This window comes from Balaenoptera acutorostrata, chromosome 11, assembly GCF_949987535.1.
Source record: "Balaenoptera acutorostrata chromosome 11, mBalAcu1.1, whole genome shotgun sequence".
In the NCBI taxonomy this organism is placed as follows: domain Eukaryota; kingdom Metazoa; phylum Chordata; class Mammalia; order Artiodactyla; family Balaenopteridae; genus Balaenoptera; species Balaenoptera acutorostrata.
In genome coordinates, this window is record NC_080074.1 from 64,421,858 (window position 1) to 64,441,410 (window position 19,553).

General features: G+C 36.0%; 1 protein-coding gene across 7 annotated transcripts in view; it reads right to left on the reverse strand.

Moving 5' to 3' along the window:
• Positions 1-5,664: 5,664 nt before the first annotated feature.
• Positions 5,665-19,553, reverse strand: part of ATF1 (activating transcription factor 1) — a 63,197-nt gene continuing 49,308 nt past the window's right edge. For 4 of the 7 annotated variants that reach the window (XM_057557209.1, XM_057557206.1, XM_057557205.1 and 1 more), the window contains 4 exons: positions 15,265-15,395; positions 12,270-12,452; positions 12,025-12,184; positions 5,665-7,174 (listed from right to left, as the gene is read on the reverse strand). In XM_057557209.1, coding sequence (XP_057413192.1) covers positions 7,030-7,174; positions 12,025-12,184; positions 12,270-12,452; positions 15,265-15,395 — 619 coding nt within the window. In that variant the 3' untranslated portion in view covers positions 5,665-7,029. Of the gene's footprint in view, positions 7,175-9,456; positions 9,577-12,024; positions 12,185-12,269; positions 12,453-15,264; positions 15,396-19,553 lie in introns of all 7 variants that reach the window. The other 3 variants (XM_057557208.1, XM_057557210.1, XR_009009770.1) reach the window with 2 other exon arrangements.

The following is a 19,553-nucleotide window of genomic DNA, read 5'->3' on the forward strand; positions in this document are numbered from 1 at the left end:
TGTTTTTCTCTGACTTACTTCACTCTGTATGACAGTCTTTAGGTCTGTCCATGTCTCTACAAATGACCCAATTTCATTCCTTCTTATGGCTGAGTAATATTCCATCGTATGTATGTACCACATCTTTTTTATCCATTCATCTGTCGATGGACATTTAGGTTTCTTCCATGTCCTGGCTATTGTAAATAGAGCTGCAATGAACATTGGGTGCATGTGTCTTTTTGAATTATGGTTTTCTCAGGGTATATGCCCTGAGGGATTGCTGGGTCATATCGTAATTCTATTTTTAGTTTTTTAAGCAACCTCTATACTGTTCTCCATAGTGGCTGTATCAATTTACATTCCCACCTACAGTGCCAGAGGATTCCCTTTTCTCCACACCCACTCCAGCATTTATTGTTTGTAGACTTACTGATGATGTGAGGTGATACCTAATTGTAGTTTTGTTTTGCATTTCTCTAATAATTAGTGATGTTGAGCATATTTTCATGGGCCTCTTGGCCATCTGTGTGTCTTCTTTGGAGAAATGTCTATTTAGGTCTTCTGCCCATCTTTTGATTGGGTTGTTTGATTTTTTGGTATTGAGCTGCATGAGCTGCTTGTATATTTTGGAGATTAATCCTTTGTCGTTTGATTCATTTGCAAATATTTTTGCCCATTCTGAGAGTTGTCTTTTCATCTTGTTTATGGTTTCCTTTGCTGTGCAAAAGCTTTTAAGTTTCATTAGGTCCCATTTATTTATTTTTGTTTTTATTTTTATTACTCTAGGTGGTGGGTCAAAAAGGATCTTGCTGCAATTTATGTCAAATAGTGGTCTATGTTTTCTTCTTTTTTTAAAATATTTATTTATTTATTTTTGGCTGTGTTCAGTCTTCACTGCTGTGCGCAGGCTTTCTCTAGTTGCGGTGAGCAGGGGCTACTCTTCGTTGCGGTGCTCGGGCTTCTCATTGCAGTGGCTTCTCTTGTTGTGGAGCACAGGCTTTAGGCGTGCGGGCTTCAGTAGTTGTGGCTCGTGGGCTCTAGAGCACAGGCTCTGTAGTTGTGGCACATGGGCTTAGTTGCTCCGCAGCATGTGGGATCTTCCCAGACCAGGGCTCAAACCTGTGTCTCCTGCATTGGCAGGCAGATTCTTAACCACTGTGCCACCAAGGAAGTCCCCATGTTTTCTTCTAAGAGTTTTATAGTGTCTGACCTTACATTTAGGTCTTTTAATCCATTTTGAGTTTATTTTTGTGTATGGTGTTAGGGAGCGTTCTAATTTCATTCTTTTACATGTAGCTGTCCAGTTTTCCCAGCACCACTTACTGAAGAGATTGTCTTTTCTCCATTGTATATTCTTTTTTTTTTTTTTTTCTCCATTGTATATTCTTGCCTCCTTTGTCATATATTAGGTCACCATAGATGCTTGGGTTTATCTCTCGGCTTTTCTATCCCGTTCCATTGATCTATATTTCTGTTTTTGTGCCAGTACCATACTCTCTTGATTACTGTAGCTTTGCAGTATAGTCTGAAGTCAGAGAGCCTGATTCCTCCAGCTCCGTTTTTCTTTCTCAAGATTGCTTTGGCTATTCAGGGTCTTCTGTGTTTCCATACAAATTGTAAAAATTTTTGTTCTAGTTCTGTGAAAAATGCCATTGGTAATTCGATAGGGATTGCGTTGAATCTGTAGATTGCTTTGGGTAGTATAGTCATTTTCACAATGTTGATTCTTCCACTCCAAGAACATGATATATCTCTCCATCTGTTTGTGTCATCTTTGATTTTTTTCATCAGTGTCTTACAGTTTTCTGCATACAGGTCCTTTGCCTCATTAGGTAGGTTTATTCCTATGTATTTTATTCTTTTTGTTGCAATGGTAAATGGGATTGTTTCCTTAATTTCTCTTTCTGATTTGTTTGTTGTTAGTGTATAGGAATTCAAGAGATTTCTGTGTATTAATTTTGTATCCTGTGACTTTAGTAAATTCATTGATTAGCTGTAGTAGTTTTCTGGTGGCATCTTTAGGATTTTCTGTGTATAGTATCATGTCATCTGCAAACAGTGACAGTTTTACTTCTTCTTTTCCGATTTGGATTCCTTTTATTTCTTTTTCTTCTCTGATTGCCGTGGCTAGGAGTTCCAAAACTATGTTGAATAATAGTGGTGAGAGTGGACATCCTTGTCTTCTTCCTGATCTTAGAGGACTTGCTTTCAGTTTTTTTACCATTGAGAATAATGTTTGCTGTCGGTTTGTCATATATGGCCTTTATTATGTTGAGGTAAGTTCCCTCTATGCCCACTTTCTGGAGAGTTTTTATCATAAATGCATGTTGAATTTTGTTGAAAGCTTTTTCTGCATCTGTTGAGATTATCATATGGTTTTTCTCCTTCAATTTGTTAATATGGTGTATCACATTAATTGATTTGCATATATTGAAGAATCCTTACATCCCTGGGATAAATCCCACTTGATCGTGGTGTATGATCCTTTTACTGTGTTGTTGGATTCTGTTTGCTAGTATTTTGTTGAGGATTTTTGCATCTATGTTCATCAGTGATATTGGTCTGTAATTTTCTTTTTTTGTAGTATCTTTGTCTGGTTTTGGTATCAAGGTGATGGTGACCTTGTAGAATGAGTTTGGGAGTTTTCCTGTCTGCAGTTTTTTGGAAGAGTTTGAGAGGGATAGGTGTTAGCTCTTCTCTAAATGTTTAATAGACTTCTCCTGTGAGGCCATCTGCCCTGGGCTTTTGTTTGTTGGAAGATTTTTAATCACAGTTTCAATTTCAGTGCTTTTGGTTCGTCTGTTCATATTTTCTATTTCTTCCTGGTTCAGTCTTGGAAGGTTGTACTTTTCTAAGAATTTGTCCATTTCTTCCAGGTTGTCCATTTTATTGGCATATAGTTGCTTCTAGTAGTCTCTTATGATCCTTTGTATTTCTGTGGTGTCCATTGTAACTTCTCCTTTTTCATTTCTAATTTTATTGATTTGAGTCTTCTCCCTTTTTTTCTTGATGATTCTGGCTAATGGTTTATCAACCTAGTTTATCTTCTCAAAGAATGAGCTTTTAGTTTTATTGATCTTTGCTGTTGTTTTCTACATTTCTTTTTCATTTATTTCTGCTCTGATCTTTATGATTCCTTTCCTACTACTAACTGTGTGGGGTTTTTTTTTTTGTTTTGGGGGTGTTTTTTTTTTTTTTGGTTTGTTTTTTGTTCTTTCTCTAATTGCTTTAGGTGTCAGGTTAGGTTAAGATTTTTCTTGTTTCTTGAGGTAGGATTGAATTGCTATAGACTTCCCTCTTAGAACTGCTTTTGCTGCATCCCATAGGTTTTGGGTGGTTGTGTTTTCGTTGTCATTTGTTTCTAGGTATTTTTCGATTTCCTCTTTGATTTCTTCAGTGATCTCTTGGTTACTTAGTAGCATATTGTTTAGCCTGTATGTGTTTGTGTTTTTTCACTTTATTTTCCTGTAGTTGATATCTAATCTCATAGTGTTGTGGTTGGAAACGATGCTTGATATGATTTCAATTTTCTTAAATTTACCAAGGCTTGATTTGTGACCCAAGACGTGATCTATGCTAGAGAATGTTCCGTGTGCACTTGAGAAGAAAATGTATTCTGGTGCTTTTGGATGGAATGTCCTGAAGATATCAATTAAGTCCATCTAGTCTAATGTGTCATTTAAGGCTTGTGTTTCCTTATTAATTTTCTATCTATCTGGATGATCTGCCCATTGGTGTAAGTGGGGTGTTAAAAAATGATACTTTGAGATGCAAAATATTTTTTACTAACAAACTATATAAACATTTAAAATAATCATGCCCCCACTATTATTGTGTTACTGTTGATTTCCCCTTTTATGGCTGTTAGCATTTGCCTTATGTATTGATGTGCTCCTATGTTGGGTGCATAAATATCTACAATTGTTATGTCTTTTTCTTAATCATTACGTAGTGTCCAAGGCATAATACATTTTAACTGGAGAAAAACACAGGTTTAACTAGTAACTTCAATATAATAACTGCTGAATGACTAAACGTATATGGTAAGATTTCCAAAGCTCTAAAACATGCCCATTCTTTATGCTGTATTCCAGCGGTCCCCAACCTTTCTGGCCTGAGGGACTGGTTTCGTGGAAGACAATTTTTCCACAGACCCCGGGGGGGATGGTTTTGGGATGATTCAAGCACATTACATTTATTGTGCACTGTATTTCTATTATTATTACATTGTAATACATGAAATAATTATACAACTCACCATAGTGCAGAATCAGTGGGAGCCCTGAGCTTGTTTTCACTTGCCACTCACTGATAGGGTTTTGCTATGAGTCTGCAAGCAATTGATTATGGTCTGTGTGCAGTCAAACCTCTCTGCTAATGATAATCTGTATTTGCAGCCACTCCCCAGCGCTAGTATCTCTGCCTCAGCTCCACCTCAGATCAGGCATTAGATTCTCATAAGGAGCGCGCACCCTAGATCCCTCGCGTGCGCAGTTCACATTAGGGTTTGTGCTCCTATGAGAATCTAATGCTGCCGCATTAGATTCTGACAGGAGGCAGAGCTCAGGAGGTAATGTGAGCAATGGGGACTGCTGGAAATACAGATGAAGCTTCGCTCACTCGCCCGCTCCTCACCTCCTGCTGTGTGGCCTGGTTCCTAACAGGCCATGGACCTGTACTGGTCCATGGCCTGGGGGTTGGGGACCCCTGCTCTGTTCAATAAAATTAAAGGGTTATCATATTTTATATGCTCAAGATGTGTTCTTGGGCAATAATGTACTTCCATCGATGTAACAAATTAGTAAATTGATAATTTATTTAAAATAGTAAATTGAACTAAGGAACTAATTTCTTTGGTCTGATGAATTTCTGAAGTCTAATAATTTCAGGTTTGTACTACAGTCAATCACCTTTAAAGTGTCATAAGCCCCACAATGAATTCAAATTAGAAAAACATCTAGGAAGATAATTTGGTATGCATTTATGGAATCCTCAGTGGCTTGCCCATGCCTGTTACATATAGCTAAACTAGGTAACATGATCTAGTGAGCAAGGCCCTACACCAGCAATGTGTAGGCTGTGGAGAATTTACAAATATGTGTGGATGCCAGTTGTTAAGGTACTAAGAGCTAGGCTACTAGAGCCAAACACAACACCTACCCAATATATTATCTTTTAAAACACTCTGGATATAACCCACTGACCCCATACCTCCTAATATTCTTTAGCCTAATGGGTTACTATTTTGAGACTCAGGCTTTACACAGGACAGGGATATAAGTAATCCCACAGGTGATCAAACTTTATCTTTCTTTACATAAACTGCTGCCAAGTCAACAAAAATCCCATTTTAAAAGATGCTGTTAATGAAAATTTTTACTAGAATTAATCACAAATTTATCTATTAAGATTTCTACATGACAGGCTCCTTAACCATGTCCTAATAAACAAACACTTGTAGAACAAAATATTTAGCTATCATCTTCAGTTTGTTATAATTGGTTCTGACTGAATCAAAACATATAAACATATCCCCTTCTTAAAATAGGTTGTGTAGCCCAGATTTGTAAATTTATCCTCATTTTAAAACTAGAAATGCACTATAGTTAGTATAATTAACACAATGGCTATCAGGAAGCTTGTCATTCATATATCAAGCAATATATTTTACATTCAGCAAACTTAATTTTATCAAATGTCCTTTAATTTCATAGACAACAATATGATACATATTGTATAAGAAGCACACAATAGTTTTGCAGTACAATTTCAAAGTGTATACAAATTGGAATACAGAGGTTAAACACTGGTGTGCTGACAGCATTTTTGAACTCTGGATAAACTGCATACAAAACTTACAATTCAAATATTAGCCAATCTGGAAACTTTACTTCCTATAATATAAAAATGATACTTTGAGATGCAAAATATTTTTTACTAACAAACTATATAAACATTTAAAATAATCATTAAAAACTCAACTTTAGAATTTATAAAGATTAGCTATAAAAATATATTGGCAGTCACATTTCTTATAAATGTACCATTCACTACATTACAAAATAGTCTCTAACATAAAATTGCCTTAGTAACTGTACTATTTTAGAATCTGATAAACCTTACATTAAACCAATTATAAAATCCTCTTGGAAAACTTTGGTATGCATCTTCAGAAGGTTTTTAAAATACTCTAACATCTCAAGGGCCTGTAAACATTCCATTCTATTAAAGCACAACAGAATAAGTAATGTATATTTAACTGCATACAGAATATAGAATCAAAAAACAATTTATTAAATATTTGTAGAAAAATCACCATTCCCAGAGTAACCAGAAAACAAATCATTTAAAAGTATCAAACTTTTAAACAATTCTCTTTCCATTCTGATAAAAAAATGTTACAAAATCACCACACTCCATTCATGTACCTTAGATGCCTTTTAGGACAAGGCCTCAAAAATAGTTAACCCAGTCTCAAAAATCCTCTCAAATCCAATAAACAAACTTTTAAAAACCCATTTAAGACCTGATGATAGAGCAAGTATACATAATCAGAACACATAATTTATATATTTAGTTGTATATTAGCTTTTTTCTATTTGTAATTTAGAATTTATTGGCAGAAATAGCACACACACACACAATTGAAAAAGGTAAATTTTAGGAAACAGTAAGAAATGCAAACCTATAGGGTAAATGATTTATTTTTAAAAATCTGATTTATCAAATTTCATCTTATCTGCCATTTCTGGAATATTGACAACTATTGTTATTTAGAAAATTTGAATTTGTGAAAGTTCATTTCTTGTTTCTTGAGTATGTTTAATTTTTACAGAGCTTCCAGTTGTGCCAGTAACCTCCTTGAGGTCTTTTTCCACTTTATCCTCTGTCACCAGATCTCTTGCGTAAGATATTTATCTTTGAGTTGCAAAAGCCTAAATAAAAAGCTTCATTTTTGACCTTTTAATTCATAAAACTCCACTAAAAAAGAAAAGAAATCCGTCTAATTTTTCAGCAAGTCCACAAAAATATTTTCTTTCTTAAGAATCAAACACTTTTATTAGAATAAAGATCCTTCAAAGTTTTCAACTCTTCTATTAGAGTTTTATTTTGATTTTCCAGGACTGCAACTCGATTTTCCAGACATTTCACATACTCTTTCTTCTTTCTGCGACATTCTCGAGCAGCTTCTCTAAATGTAAGCATTAAAAAAACCAATGTTAGAAAAAAGTTCACATTCCTTAAATGGTAAATGCACTTCAGTAATCTTCCCTGGTCATCATTTTTTTCGTCATTAAAAAAAATTAAGGTATCATCTATATACAGTGAAACACAATGATCTTCAGTGCAGAATTCAATCAGTTTTGGCAAATGCATATACCTGTATAACCCACCCACCCATCAAGACATACATTTTTATTGCCCCAGAAAGTTCCCTCATGCCCGTTCATCTCCCCAAGCAACTACTGTTTTGATTTTTATCACCATAGATGATGAAATTTTTCCTATTCTAGAACTTCAGATACCAGAGTCATATAGAATGTACTCTTGTGTCTGATCTCCTTTCACTCAGTATATTTTTGAGGTTTATCCGTGTTACTGTGCAGTGGTTTGTTCCTTTATATTGTTGGGCATATTCCACTGTATGAATATCATTACAATTTGTTGATCCATTCTCTTGGGCTGTTTTCTAGTTTTAGCTGCTATGCATGTTCTTGTGCCAGTCTCTTTGTGAACATATGTCCCATTTCTCTTGGATAAATACCAAGAAATGAAATTTATGGGTCCTCTTATTAACTTTTGGCACATAGATTCTCTAATTTTTATTTATTGAGTTTTAATTACAAACAGTGCTTTCATTCTCAGTTTTGTACATGTCCTATTAGAATATTTCTATGGATTTACATTCAAGTTTTACATACATATAGAAGTAAAAAGTATTATTTTGAGTATTTTTTATACTATGGACTGTAGATATTATCTGCAACTGGCTTTCTTTACACATACTATTTTAATGATGTTTCTATTGATATACTGGTACACTGTTCTTTGCCATGTGGACATTTCACTGTTAATTAATTTTCACTTCCCTAACTACTAGTGTGATTGAGCATATTCTCAAAAATTTAACAGTCTTTTGGATCTGCTCTTACATAATTTGCCTATTCATACCCTTTTCCATTCATGCTTTTGCCCATTTTACAATTAGAAATTATTTGAAAGATGAATAACCTAAGAACTCTCAGCACATTATACATAGTAACCCTTTATCTGTTTCTACATTATTTTCTAATCTACCACTTGATTTCTGATATTTTTATTTCTTAATGCAATAAATGCTCTTTTTTAAAGTCTTTTTCTTGGCTTAGATTAAAATGTGATACACTATGTATTTCTCTCTAAATTTTATCTTAAAGATTTTATTGCTTAATTTTCACAGTTAAGTCTTTAATCCATCTGCAATTACTTCTGTATATGGTATAAAATAGGAGTCCAATTTAATTTTCTTCCAGATTGGAGTTGTGTCAGTATCATTTCAAAAATATATTCAACACTTTTTCAGTTGGGTTGTACTTCTCTTATTAATTCAGAAGATCTTTATATTTTTTCAAACAAATCTGTTTGTTTTTGGTTAGATATGTTGCAAATATCTTCTATAGGTTTGAAGCTTATATTTTCACTCACTTTATCTTTTGATGAAAAGAAGTTACTCATTTTAATGAGGATTCATCAATTTTTCATGTTAATTTTTTTGTGTTTATGTGTGTTGTTTTAAGGAATCTTCCTTATACTTGAAACCATGAGATTATACATTTTCACCTAAAAGTTTTTAAAATTTCACCTTTCACATATGTTTTTTTTTTTTTTTTAATTTTTTTTTTTTATAGCTACTTTATTTATTTATTTCTTTTATTTTTGGCTGTGTTGGGTCCTCAGTTCCTGCGAGGGCTTTCTCTAGTTACGGCAAGTGGGGGCCACTCTTCATCGCGGTGCATGGACTGCTCTTCATCGCGGTGCGCGGGCCTCTCACCATCGCGGCCCCTCCCGCTGCGGGGCACAGGCTCCAGACGCGCAGGCTCAGCAGTTGTGGCTCACGGGCCCAGCCGCCCCGCGGCATGTGGGATCCTCCCAGACCAGGGCTCGAACCCGCGCCCCCCGCACCAGCAGGCAGACTCTCAACCACTGCGCCACCAGGGAAGCCCCACATATATGTTTTTAATCCATTTAGTATGATTTTTGTGTATGGTGTGAGGAAGAAATCCAATATTTTTTTTTCACATATAAATAACTATCTTAGCACCATTTATTGGAGTCCCTCCTTCCCCCAATAATCTGCCCTAATAGGGTTTCATGTATTCACAGATCTGTTTCTGAGCTCCCTACTCTATTTCACTGGTGATTTTGTTTATCTCAATGCCAATATCATGTGATTTGAATTACCACAGCTTTAAACAAAACTTGATATCTCCTCACCTTATTCTTGTCTGGAATATTTTGGCTGCTCTTGGCCCTTTACTCTTCTACAAATTTTAGTATCAACTTGTCAAGTTCTTCAAACAACCTGTTTGGGTTTTGATTGGAACTGCATTGAATCTATGGATCAATTGGGGGGAAAAATAGTCATCTTTATAATACTGAGTTTCCATATCTATGGACATAGTATATTTCTCCATTTATTTAGATCTTCCTTAATGTCTTTCAAAAACATTTTACAATGTTTTCCGTAAATGTCCTGGACAGCTTTTGTTAGATTTATTCTCACATATTTTATTTATTGGTAATATAAATGATATCTTTTTAATAATTATTTACCAAACTCTTTATTGATTATGTGAAGAAATACAGCTGATTTTTGAAAACTGATTTTATATCTAGTAACCTTACAAACTCATTACTTACAATAATTTTTCTCTAAGTCCATTTGGTTTGTTTTTTTTTAAATCAAGCAATCATATAAAAGATAGTAATAGTTTCTATTGTTTTCATTTAAATCCTTGATATTCCCCCCCCCCCTTTTCCTGTTTTACTAAACTGGCAAGGGCTTCTGGTACAAATGTTGAAAAGAACTGGTTCTTTTTCAATTTCAAATAGTTTGCAGATGATTTTCCTGTATATTCTAAGCAGATGAATATATCCTTGCTAATAATAATAGTTTTATTTTTCCTCTCCAATTTTTATCATTTTTATAGTCTCTTAAGCTTTGATGATTTATAATGACATCCTTTTTTTAAATACAAAAGACATATTTCTTTCCCTCTCTCCATTAGATTACTGAAGACTTCACAAAACTCATTCTGTCATCTGCTCTTTCTGCTGACTCTTGCTCCTGAAAGGCAGTGTGGTATTCCCTAAGACTTTGGACCCTAAAATTTGGACCCATGAATTTAAACCCTACCTCTATCAGTTACTGAGCAGTGTAACCTTGGTCAAGTAACTTAACTTCTCTAGGCCTCAGTTTCTTCATCTCAAAAAAATGGAAATAATTTTTTGTGACAGTTGCCTAAGGGGTTGGCACATATAATGGAGGCCTAATTCCTTGGGTAGTCTGATTTTTCAACTTATATTTGTTAGAACTCAGTGTATGGGAATAAATTAGAGCCTGTGTTGAGGTTGCTTTCTCCAATTGGGGGCACTAGCTGTCTCCAGTTGGGGGCACTAATTTTTTAAATTACAATTCTCAGCTTATGGATGTAGTGCTTCTTGGGTCTTGACCTCATGAAAAATAATCTGTGATCCAGTTCTCCAGCCTGCAGAGGCCCCAGGCTCTGTCCCTAGTCCCCTCTGCATACCAAAGCTATACCAATTACAAAGATCTGAATTTATCCCTAGGATATACAGGGGCTGCTTCAGTGCTTATTTAACATCATGGTCCTGGGCTCTGGTTCGCGCGTCTAACCTCAATAGATTTATCTTACTTTCTGCATGCTCATCCAGTCATTTAAGAGGATGGTTTTTATATTTCATCAAGCTTTTATTATGTAGCTGAGGTTACACTGTCAGAAAGAGAAGTCACACTCTAGTAATTTTTAACAAGTCTTCTGGGTTTCCTAGGTACACAGTCATATCATCAGCAACGAGATACAATTCTTTTCTAATATTTACATAACTTACTTCATTTACTTGTATTTGTTGGAACCTCCAAAACAACAGGTGGTCCCTGCCTTGTTACCAAGTCATTTACAGTTATGCTTCCTCTTGTTTTTAGTAAAGAAACATTTTATCTTGAAGTAATTAAATGTATCCATCTGGCCCTCTTATGGTAATTTTAATTGCTCTAGAAAATTATCCTTTATTCTAATTTTCTAACTTATTGGAGAGGACCTGAAAATAGAACCTTATTATAATTTTAAAAATTTGTTGTATCTGTGGCTATTTACCCTTTTTTGTTTCTAATATAGTTTATTGGTGTCTTTTCTTTTCCCTTGAACACACTGCAGAAGGCTACCCATCATATTCTTTTTCTCAAAGAACTAGTGATTTTTAATGCCTGATGTATATGTAGTGCATATAACAATGTTTAAAATAGATTTAAAACAAACAGAAATGTTTCTGGGGGTTAAATGACTACTATATTTCATGATCAAAATTCATTTTTTTTTTTATTTTTATTTTTTATTTTTTTCAAAATTCATTTTTAAGAGCAATTCTGTATCCAGAAGTATATTAGGTATTATGCAGAATCCTACTAATTCTTGCCTATTCTTACTCTAGTCAACAGCAAGCAGCAAATTATTATTTTCACTTAACTTTGTCATCTGAATAAGAACAAAATATATTGTCTGAAAAGTTTTGCTTAACAGTGCTATTCAAAGGATACAATAAAAATGGAAGAACTCTAGGTCATATATTAAATAAAGAAACTATGCAAAGGGACTCACTGATCCACTGGAAATGTACTAGACATAATCTAACACTCAGTTAAAATAATGTTGATATAATCCCCTCTCCTTATTTCTAATATACAATCTCAGTTAATATCTGGTTATATTTTGAGATTTATAAAAACATTACCCATTCTGATAGTATAATTTTACTACCTACCTATTTTTCATCAACCTTATTTCTCTTTTCAGTTGGGGGTCATCTGTCTTAGTTGTCTGAGATGTAAGGGTTACGGGAGATGTCATCACCACGGTTTGTGGTAGCGAAGTAGCTGAAGGCGTGGTACGGATCTGATACGTCTGCATATCTCCTGATGCAGCTGTGTGGTCAAAAGAATGAGTTAATTTGTAAGTGTCTTTGAAAGTACTTTGCGATGCTTTCCATAGATACTTAAGCAAACTTACTTTGTACAACCACCTGGTTGCTGGGCACAAGTATTTGCTGTCCATCAGAGGTCTGTGCATACTGGAGAATTGTTGTACCTTGTTGAGTACTGCCTGAATTTGTCATGGTTAATGTCTGAAGCCCCTGTACTCCATCTGTGCCTGGACTGGCCAGCTGTAAGGCTCCATTTGGGGCAATGGCAACTTTAACCAAAGAGAGAACACAGCTAATATAAGGCTGTACGACACACTAATGACAAAGGATTGGCAAAAAAAATTTGCTATTTATTAAAACAGGTTTAAATGCAATTCCACTTGATAACTGTTGACTACTTTGGGTGAGCTATATGTAAAACAAGTAAAATGGCATTTCTTCAGAAAATTTTGTATCTCAGATGCACTAATCTTAAATTTAGTCTCAAATTGTACAATAACTGATTGGTCAAAACCCATTTTGGGCTCTACAGAGCATTCCATGCTAATTGTTAATGTTGTCACAGCAGTTTGGGGCCATTAGAAGAGGGTACCACCAATGACTAACTTTTAAAGGAAAAATAAGTAGAAGGAAATATTAACATACTTTGTAATTTTTATTTAAAAGCATTAAAAAGATTGTATTTTAAAATATTTTTGAATAGGTAAGTGTGCCTATGGAAGAAAATTCAAAAAGCATAAAAGGTTACATAATGAAAAAGTAAATCTTCATACTCTTTTCTTAGCTCCACTCTCTAGTGTTGACCACTGTTTCTGATTACCCTTATCCTTTCCCTACTACCACACAACAAATATTCCCATATACTTTAATTTATAAAATGACTTTAGAAGTAAAGACATTAAAATTTTTTAGATTCAGAGATTTGTTTTAAACTTATACTAGGAATTACTTTCAATCTCCTTCCCTGCAACACACATTACATACATATATAAATATATAAATAAAAAGTCCCATTATCACTATTTATTCCACTGTCCACTCCCCACCCCCCTCCTGAGGTAAACATTATTTTGGTGCACAACCTTCCTAATCTTTTCCTATGCTCACACAGATTGATATATAAATATCAAATAGGTTTATTTACACACATTATAGATACACATCTTTTGATGTTAAATATATATGTTAATACAGAATGTTTTCATTTTTGCAACATATCTTCCTGTACTTGCTTAACATGTGTATTTACCTGGTTGAATTTACTTCTTTTAAGAACTCAACTGTACTGTTCAATACAGTAGCCATGAGCCACGCATGGCTATTTAAATTAACTAAAATTAAAATAAAAAATTCAGTTCTTCAGTCTCACCAGCCACATGTCACGTGCTCAGTATTCACACATAGTTTAGCAGCTACTGTACTGGACAATGCAAATACAGAACATTTGCATCATCAAGTTCTTCTGGATCATGCTGCCCTAAATATGACTTGTACTACACTTACTTCAGTTGTAACATCATATGAAATATTAGCCCAAGTTTCTATGTAGTTTTCATAATTCTAATTTTTAATGGGTTTAGAATAAACCATTTAATATATCATAACTTTTTAAAAAATTTGATTGATTGATGATTGATTGACTGATTGATTGCTGTGTTGGGTCTTCGTTTCTGTGCGAGGGCTTTCTCCAGTTGCGGCACGCGGGGGCCACTCTTCATCGCGGTGCGCGGGCCTCTCACTATCGCGGCCTGTCTTGTTGCAGAGCACAGGCTCCAGACGCGCAGGCTCAGTAATTGTGGCTCACGGGCCTAGTTGCCCCGCGGCATGTGGGATCTTCCCAGACCAGGGCTCGAACCCATGTCCCCTGCATTGGCAGGCAGATTCTCAACCACTGCACCACCAGGGAAGCCCTATCATAACTTCTAACTTGCTAATATGCTGCCCTAAAAAATTGTTTTTGGAAACAGCAATACATGTATATGATTAAAAAAAAAAAATTCAGTTTTGTTGAAAATGAAAAGTGAACCTCCCAATTGCCTCTGATCTCTGCTCCTAAATTTCCTTCCTTGCAACCGCTATTCCCAGTTTCTTATGTGTCCTCACAGAAATATTCTATATATATTCTTAAAATCATATATTCATAACACATTTTAATGAAAGCCTATGTACGCCAGGCCCTGTATGCCAAGGTTATAGTTGTGAACTTACATTCCTTGAGGACAGATCATAAATAAGCTAATCTATAATTATATACATTCTATAATTAAGCTACTGTATTTTATAGCATTTATATGTAGAAACAAGCTTCGTGCGTTAAGGAACAGCAAGAAAGTCTGTGTGGCCAGAATGGCATCAAGTGGCAGGAGATGAGATCAGAGTGGCAGGCAAAGCCAGATCCTGAATGTAATGCCTTGTGGGACCTATTCTAAAGTCACTGGAAGATTCTGAGCAAAAATGGTGTGATCTAATTGACATTTTAAATAAAATGCTTTGGCTGAGATATGGAAAAGTATTAGAGCAAGAATGGAAGCAAGATGACCAATCGGATACTGCAGTAATTCAGATGAGAGTGTAGACTGAGGTGGTGGAGAGGATGACTGGAGATGGTGAGAGGTGGTCAGATGGGACACCAATAAAACTTGAAGAACAGGGGTTAGGAGAGGAGGGAGAGATTATCTACAAACGGACACAGCACAAGTGAATTTCTTGGGGTGATGGAGTGTCTTGATTGTGGTGGTGCTTAGACAGCTCCATGCATTTGTCAAAACTCACAGACTTATACTCTGAAGTAAGTATATCATTTACAAGCCGTGTATCACTTACAAGCTGTGTGACTTCAGGGATATTATCTGACTCTCTAAGCCTCGGTTCCCTCATAAATTGATAACTGCCCACCTCACAAAGTTGTTGTAAGGAATAAATGAGATAATACTGAAAAAGAACTTTGCATTATTTCTGGTTCAAAATGTTATCCTTTAATAATCATCACTATTAAAGTATGACAGTTTACACACCACTTCTTCAAACAGAAAGGTTAGTTTTTGTGTGTCTATCGGGTGGGAAATTTATTCCTATACGTACTGTACTGTCCGGTGCTAGTCTGATAGATGGGAGTTGGAACAGACATAGAAGTGACAGCAGAAACTCCAGGATTTTCTCCGTCTCCTTTTCTGCCCCGTGTATCTTCAGAAGATAGGTCTTTCAAAATTTTTCTGTGAAAAATAGAACTCTATTATTAATGTTGGTGATGAGGACAGCTTTACAAAGAAATTACTAAACCTTTTTAATCTCAGGTTAAAAATACAGTAATCTGGTAGACACCTAAACTCTTGTGTCAAGGAATCCTTTGTTTATAGCACATACTGTGTTTTAGCACAAACTAGACTTCGTTTATTAGCAGGCTGGTTATATTTTAGTTTATGAAGACCTGAAAAGAGACACTGAGCAAATACCCATACAGAGTGCCTTTCGATATACAAGGCCTTTGCAGAGGTATAAAATGTCTCCTTCCCCTACAGGAGAGATGGCTCCACTGTGAGGTATTTCATTAATTAACAAAGTACTATTCATTTTCTAAATAGTGTCAGTGACCTTTATTTAAAAAGATTAAATTTTGGACTTCCCTGGCGGTCCAGTGGTTCCAGTGGAAGAATCCGCGCTTGCACTACACAGGGCACAGTTCGATCCCTGGTTGGGGAACTAAGATCCTGCATGCCACGTGGCGTGGCCAAAAAATAAAAATTAAAATAAAAAAAAATACTACTATAAAGACTGGTGGTTGTCAAGGGGGAGTGAGGTGGGAGAGGGATGGATTGGGAGTTTGGGGTTAGCAGATGCAAACTGGTATATATGGAATGGATAAACAACAAGGTCCTACTGTATAGCACAGGGAACTATATTCAATATCCTGTGATAGACCATAATGGAAAAGAATATGAAAAAGAAGGTATATATGTATGTATAACTGGGGGGGAAAAAAAGCCCATTTTCCTAACTTTGATGGAAAGTACAAAAAAAATACTACTATAAAAATGCAGAGTATCAGTGATAAATAAAATTGCTTATTTTAACAAGAAGTACATTTGATTCCACAGGCATCCCTCAGACTTGGTTAAAAAAAAAAAAAAGGACTCATGGCAAGAATAAGGGGATGGAAAAAGATGCCTTGCTGAAAAGAAAGGTCTTCCAAAACACAGCTGGGGATGGAGGGAGCATTATTTGTTTCTGGGGAAAAAAAGAAAAGGAAAAAGAAATGTTTACTCAAGAATTCTGTGTTTATTGTAGAAAAATCAGAAAACCTGAACTACTTATGTGAAAACAATAACAAAAAAGAATCACAAAGGAAAAAAAAAAAAACCCTCAGCATTAAAAGGGATCTTTCATGTTATCTGTGCTAACCCTCCAGCCCGTGGAGGAATTCTCTAACATTGCGAACAGCCTCTACTTCCAGGAATAATTCATCTACAACTTCCAAAAAGCAAACTATTCAGTTTTTGGATGGTTAGAGCTCATCCTTATTTAGACTCACAGCTAATTCCACCCAATGAAGCTAGAGTAAGCTTTACCCTAATTGGGTCGGCCAAAAAGTTCATTTGGGTTTTTCCATAACATCTCACAGGAAAACCCGAATGAACTTTTTGGCCAACCCAATATATCCATGCCCTACTTTGCAATATTTGACAACTGCTACAGGTCTTCTTTATTGGAGGCCAAATAATTTTAGATCCTTCAGCTGTTCTCTTACCACACATTGAAGATCCTTCTCCAGCTTGGTCTCTTTACTCTGGACAGTCTTCCCACCAAGAGCTGCAAGTGTAGACTGTACTAACAGAAGTCCCACACAGAGAGCAAGAGAGGTGGCAGTCCTATAGGACTCTGTGTTAGCCATCTGTAGAATTGTCACAGTGGTTTGTAAACCTGCTTATGTACCAGAATCAGCTGGAGAGGTTTACTGAATTCAGATTCCCAACTGGTACCCCTAATGATTGAGTGGACAGAGCTCCAGAATCCATTTAACAAGCTGCCTGCATGGTCTTAAGCAGCCAGCCTCGCATGAGACTGTGGAATGCTGTGGCCACTTCTTTTTCTTTTTTTTTTTTCTCTTTTTCAATTTTAAGTTATGAAACTTTTTTTGTTTTAAAGGAATTCCTTTATTTATTTATCTATCTATCTATTTATTTATTTATTTATGGCTGTGTTGGGTCTTCGTTTCTGTGCGAGGGCTTTCTCTAGTTGCGGCAAGCGGGGGCCACTCTTCATCGCGGTGTGCGGACCTCTCACTGTCGCGGCCTCTCTTGTTGCAGAGCACAGGCTCCAGACGCGCAGGCTCAGTAATTTCGTGGCTCACAGGCCCAGCTGCTCCGCGGCATGTGGGATCTTCCCAGACCAGGGCTCGAACCCGTGTCCCCTGCATTGGCAGGCAGATTCTCAACCACTGCGCCACCAGGGAAGCCCAAGTTATGAAACATTTTGAGCATAAAGAGAAGTACAGAAAATAAAACACCCACGTACCATGTACCAAGAATCATTAGATGCTATTTTGCCATATTTGCTTTAGATATCTCATTTTTAATAGGAATTAACTTACAGATACACCAAAATGTCACTACCAATTCCTTTCCCTGCTCTTCTCCCCCCTCAAAGAGTACCATTATCTAAATTGTTGCTTACCATTCCCATATATATTACTTTATTTTTACTATATTTTGAGATATTATTTGCCACTGTTCTGCATTTTTCCTCATCCTCCTGCCTCATTCTTGGAGAACCTTAGTCTTTTGGACTTCTCTTTATATTCTTTCTAATGAGCTCATCTGTCCCATAGGCTTGAATACCTTGTGTATACTGATGACCCCTCAAATGATATTTCCTCAACTTCTCTCCTTAACTCGAAACTGCTATATCCAATTGTGTATTGAATACTTCCACTCAATAGGCACCTCAAACTTAATACATCCAAATCTAATGTCAGGTATCCTTCCACCGCGTGACCCATGTCAGTAAATATCGACGCTGTTTTTCAAAAATTTTGGAGTCATTCTCTCTTTCTCACAACCTTTATCCAATTCATAAACAAATCCCATTGTCTCTATCTTGAAAATATATCCAGAATCTTACCCACCCTCATCACCTCCACTGCTGCACCCCAGTCCATGCCACCACCTCTTGACTGAACAGTAGCCTCTAACAGGTCCTCCTTTAGTCTGCCCTTCCCTTACTACAGTCCATTCTCCACACCAGTCATCTTTTTAAAATGTCAGTCAGATCAAGTCACTCGTCTGCAGTGGCTCCCTATCAGAATAAATGACACAGTCTACAAGGCCATAACTTGTCCCTGTGACCTCTCCAACCTCATCTCTGACCACTCTCCCCTTTATATTCACCATTCCCCCCATCTTGCTACCGGATTATCAATTTTACTAATTCTTTTCCCCCCAAAGAACCACCTTTCAGTTATATTATCTCTATTAGTTTTCTCTTTTCAAGTTCATTGACTTCTGCTCTATTTTCCCCCCTGGCCATGCCATGCATCTTGCAGGACCTTAGTTCCCCGACCAGGGATCAAACCCGGGACCCTGGCAATGGAAGTGAGGAGTCCTAACCACTGGACCACCAGGGAATTCCCTGATTTCTGCTCTTAATCTCTATTACTTCATTTCTCCTGCTTGCTTTGAGCTTATTTTGTTTTTCCCCTAGTTTCTTCAAGTGGAAACTTGTTGATTTGAGACTTTCCTTCTTTTATAAGTTTTTATTTAATAAGGTAAATTTTCCTCTAATTATTTCCCACTGGTTACAGCTCCAGATTTTGATATTTTCATTTTTCATTAAGTTCACAGTGCTTTCTAATTTCCCTTAAGATTTTCTGTTTGGTCCATGGATTATTTCTAAGTGTGTTAATTTCCGTATGTTTGGAGATTTTCCTGTTATCTTTCTTTTACTGGCTTCTAGTCTAATTCAAATATGAGAACTTTGCATAATTTCAATTCTTCTAAATTTGTTAAGGTTTGTTATGATCCAGGATGTGGTGTTTCTTGGTGAATGTTCTTTGTGCACGTGGGTAAAGTGTTCTAAAAATGTCAATTAGATCCGACTGGTTGATTGTATTGTTCAGTTCTATAATCTTGCTGATTTCTGGCTACAAGTTCGGTCGGATACTGAGGTAGGTGTACTCAAATTTTCAGCTATAACTGTGGATTTATTTTGCTTTTCAGTTCTGTAAGTTTTTGATACATGTATTATGAAGCTCTGTTGTTAGATGCGTGCATATTTAGGATTGTTATGTCTTCTTGGTGAACTGACTCCCTCTTTATCTCTGATAATTTTCTTTGCTCTTAAGTCTTATTTTGTATGATATTAATATAGCCAATTTT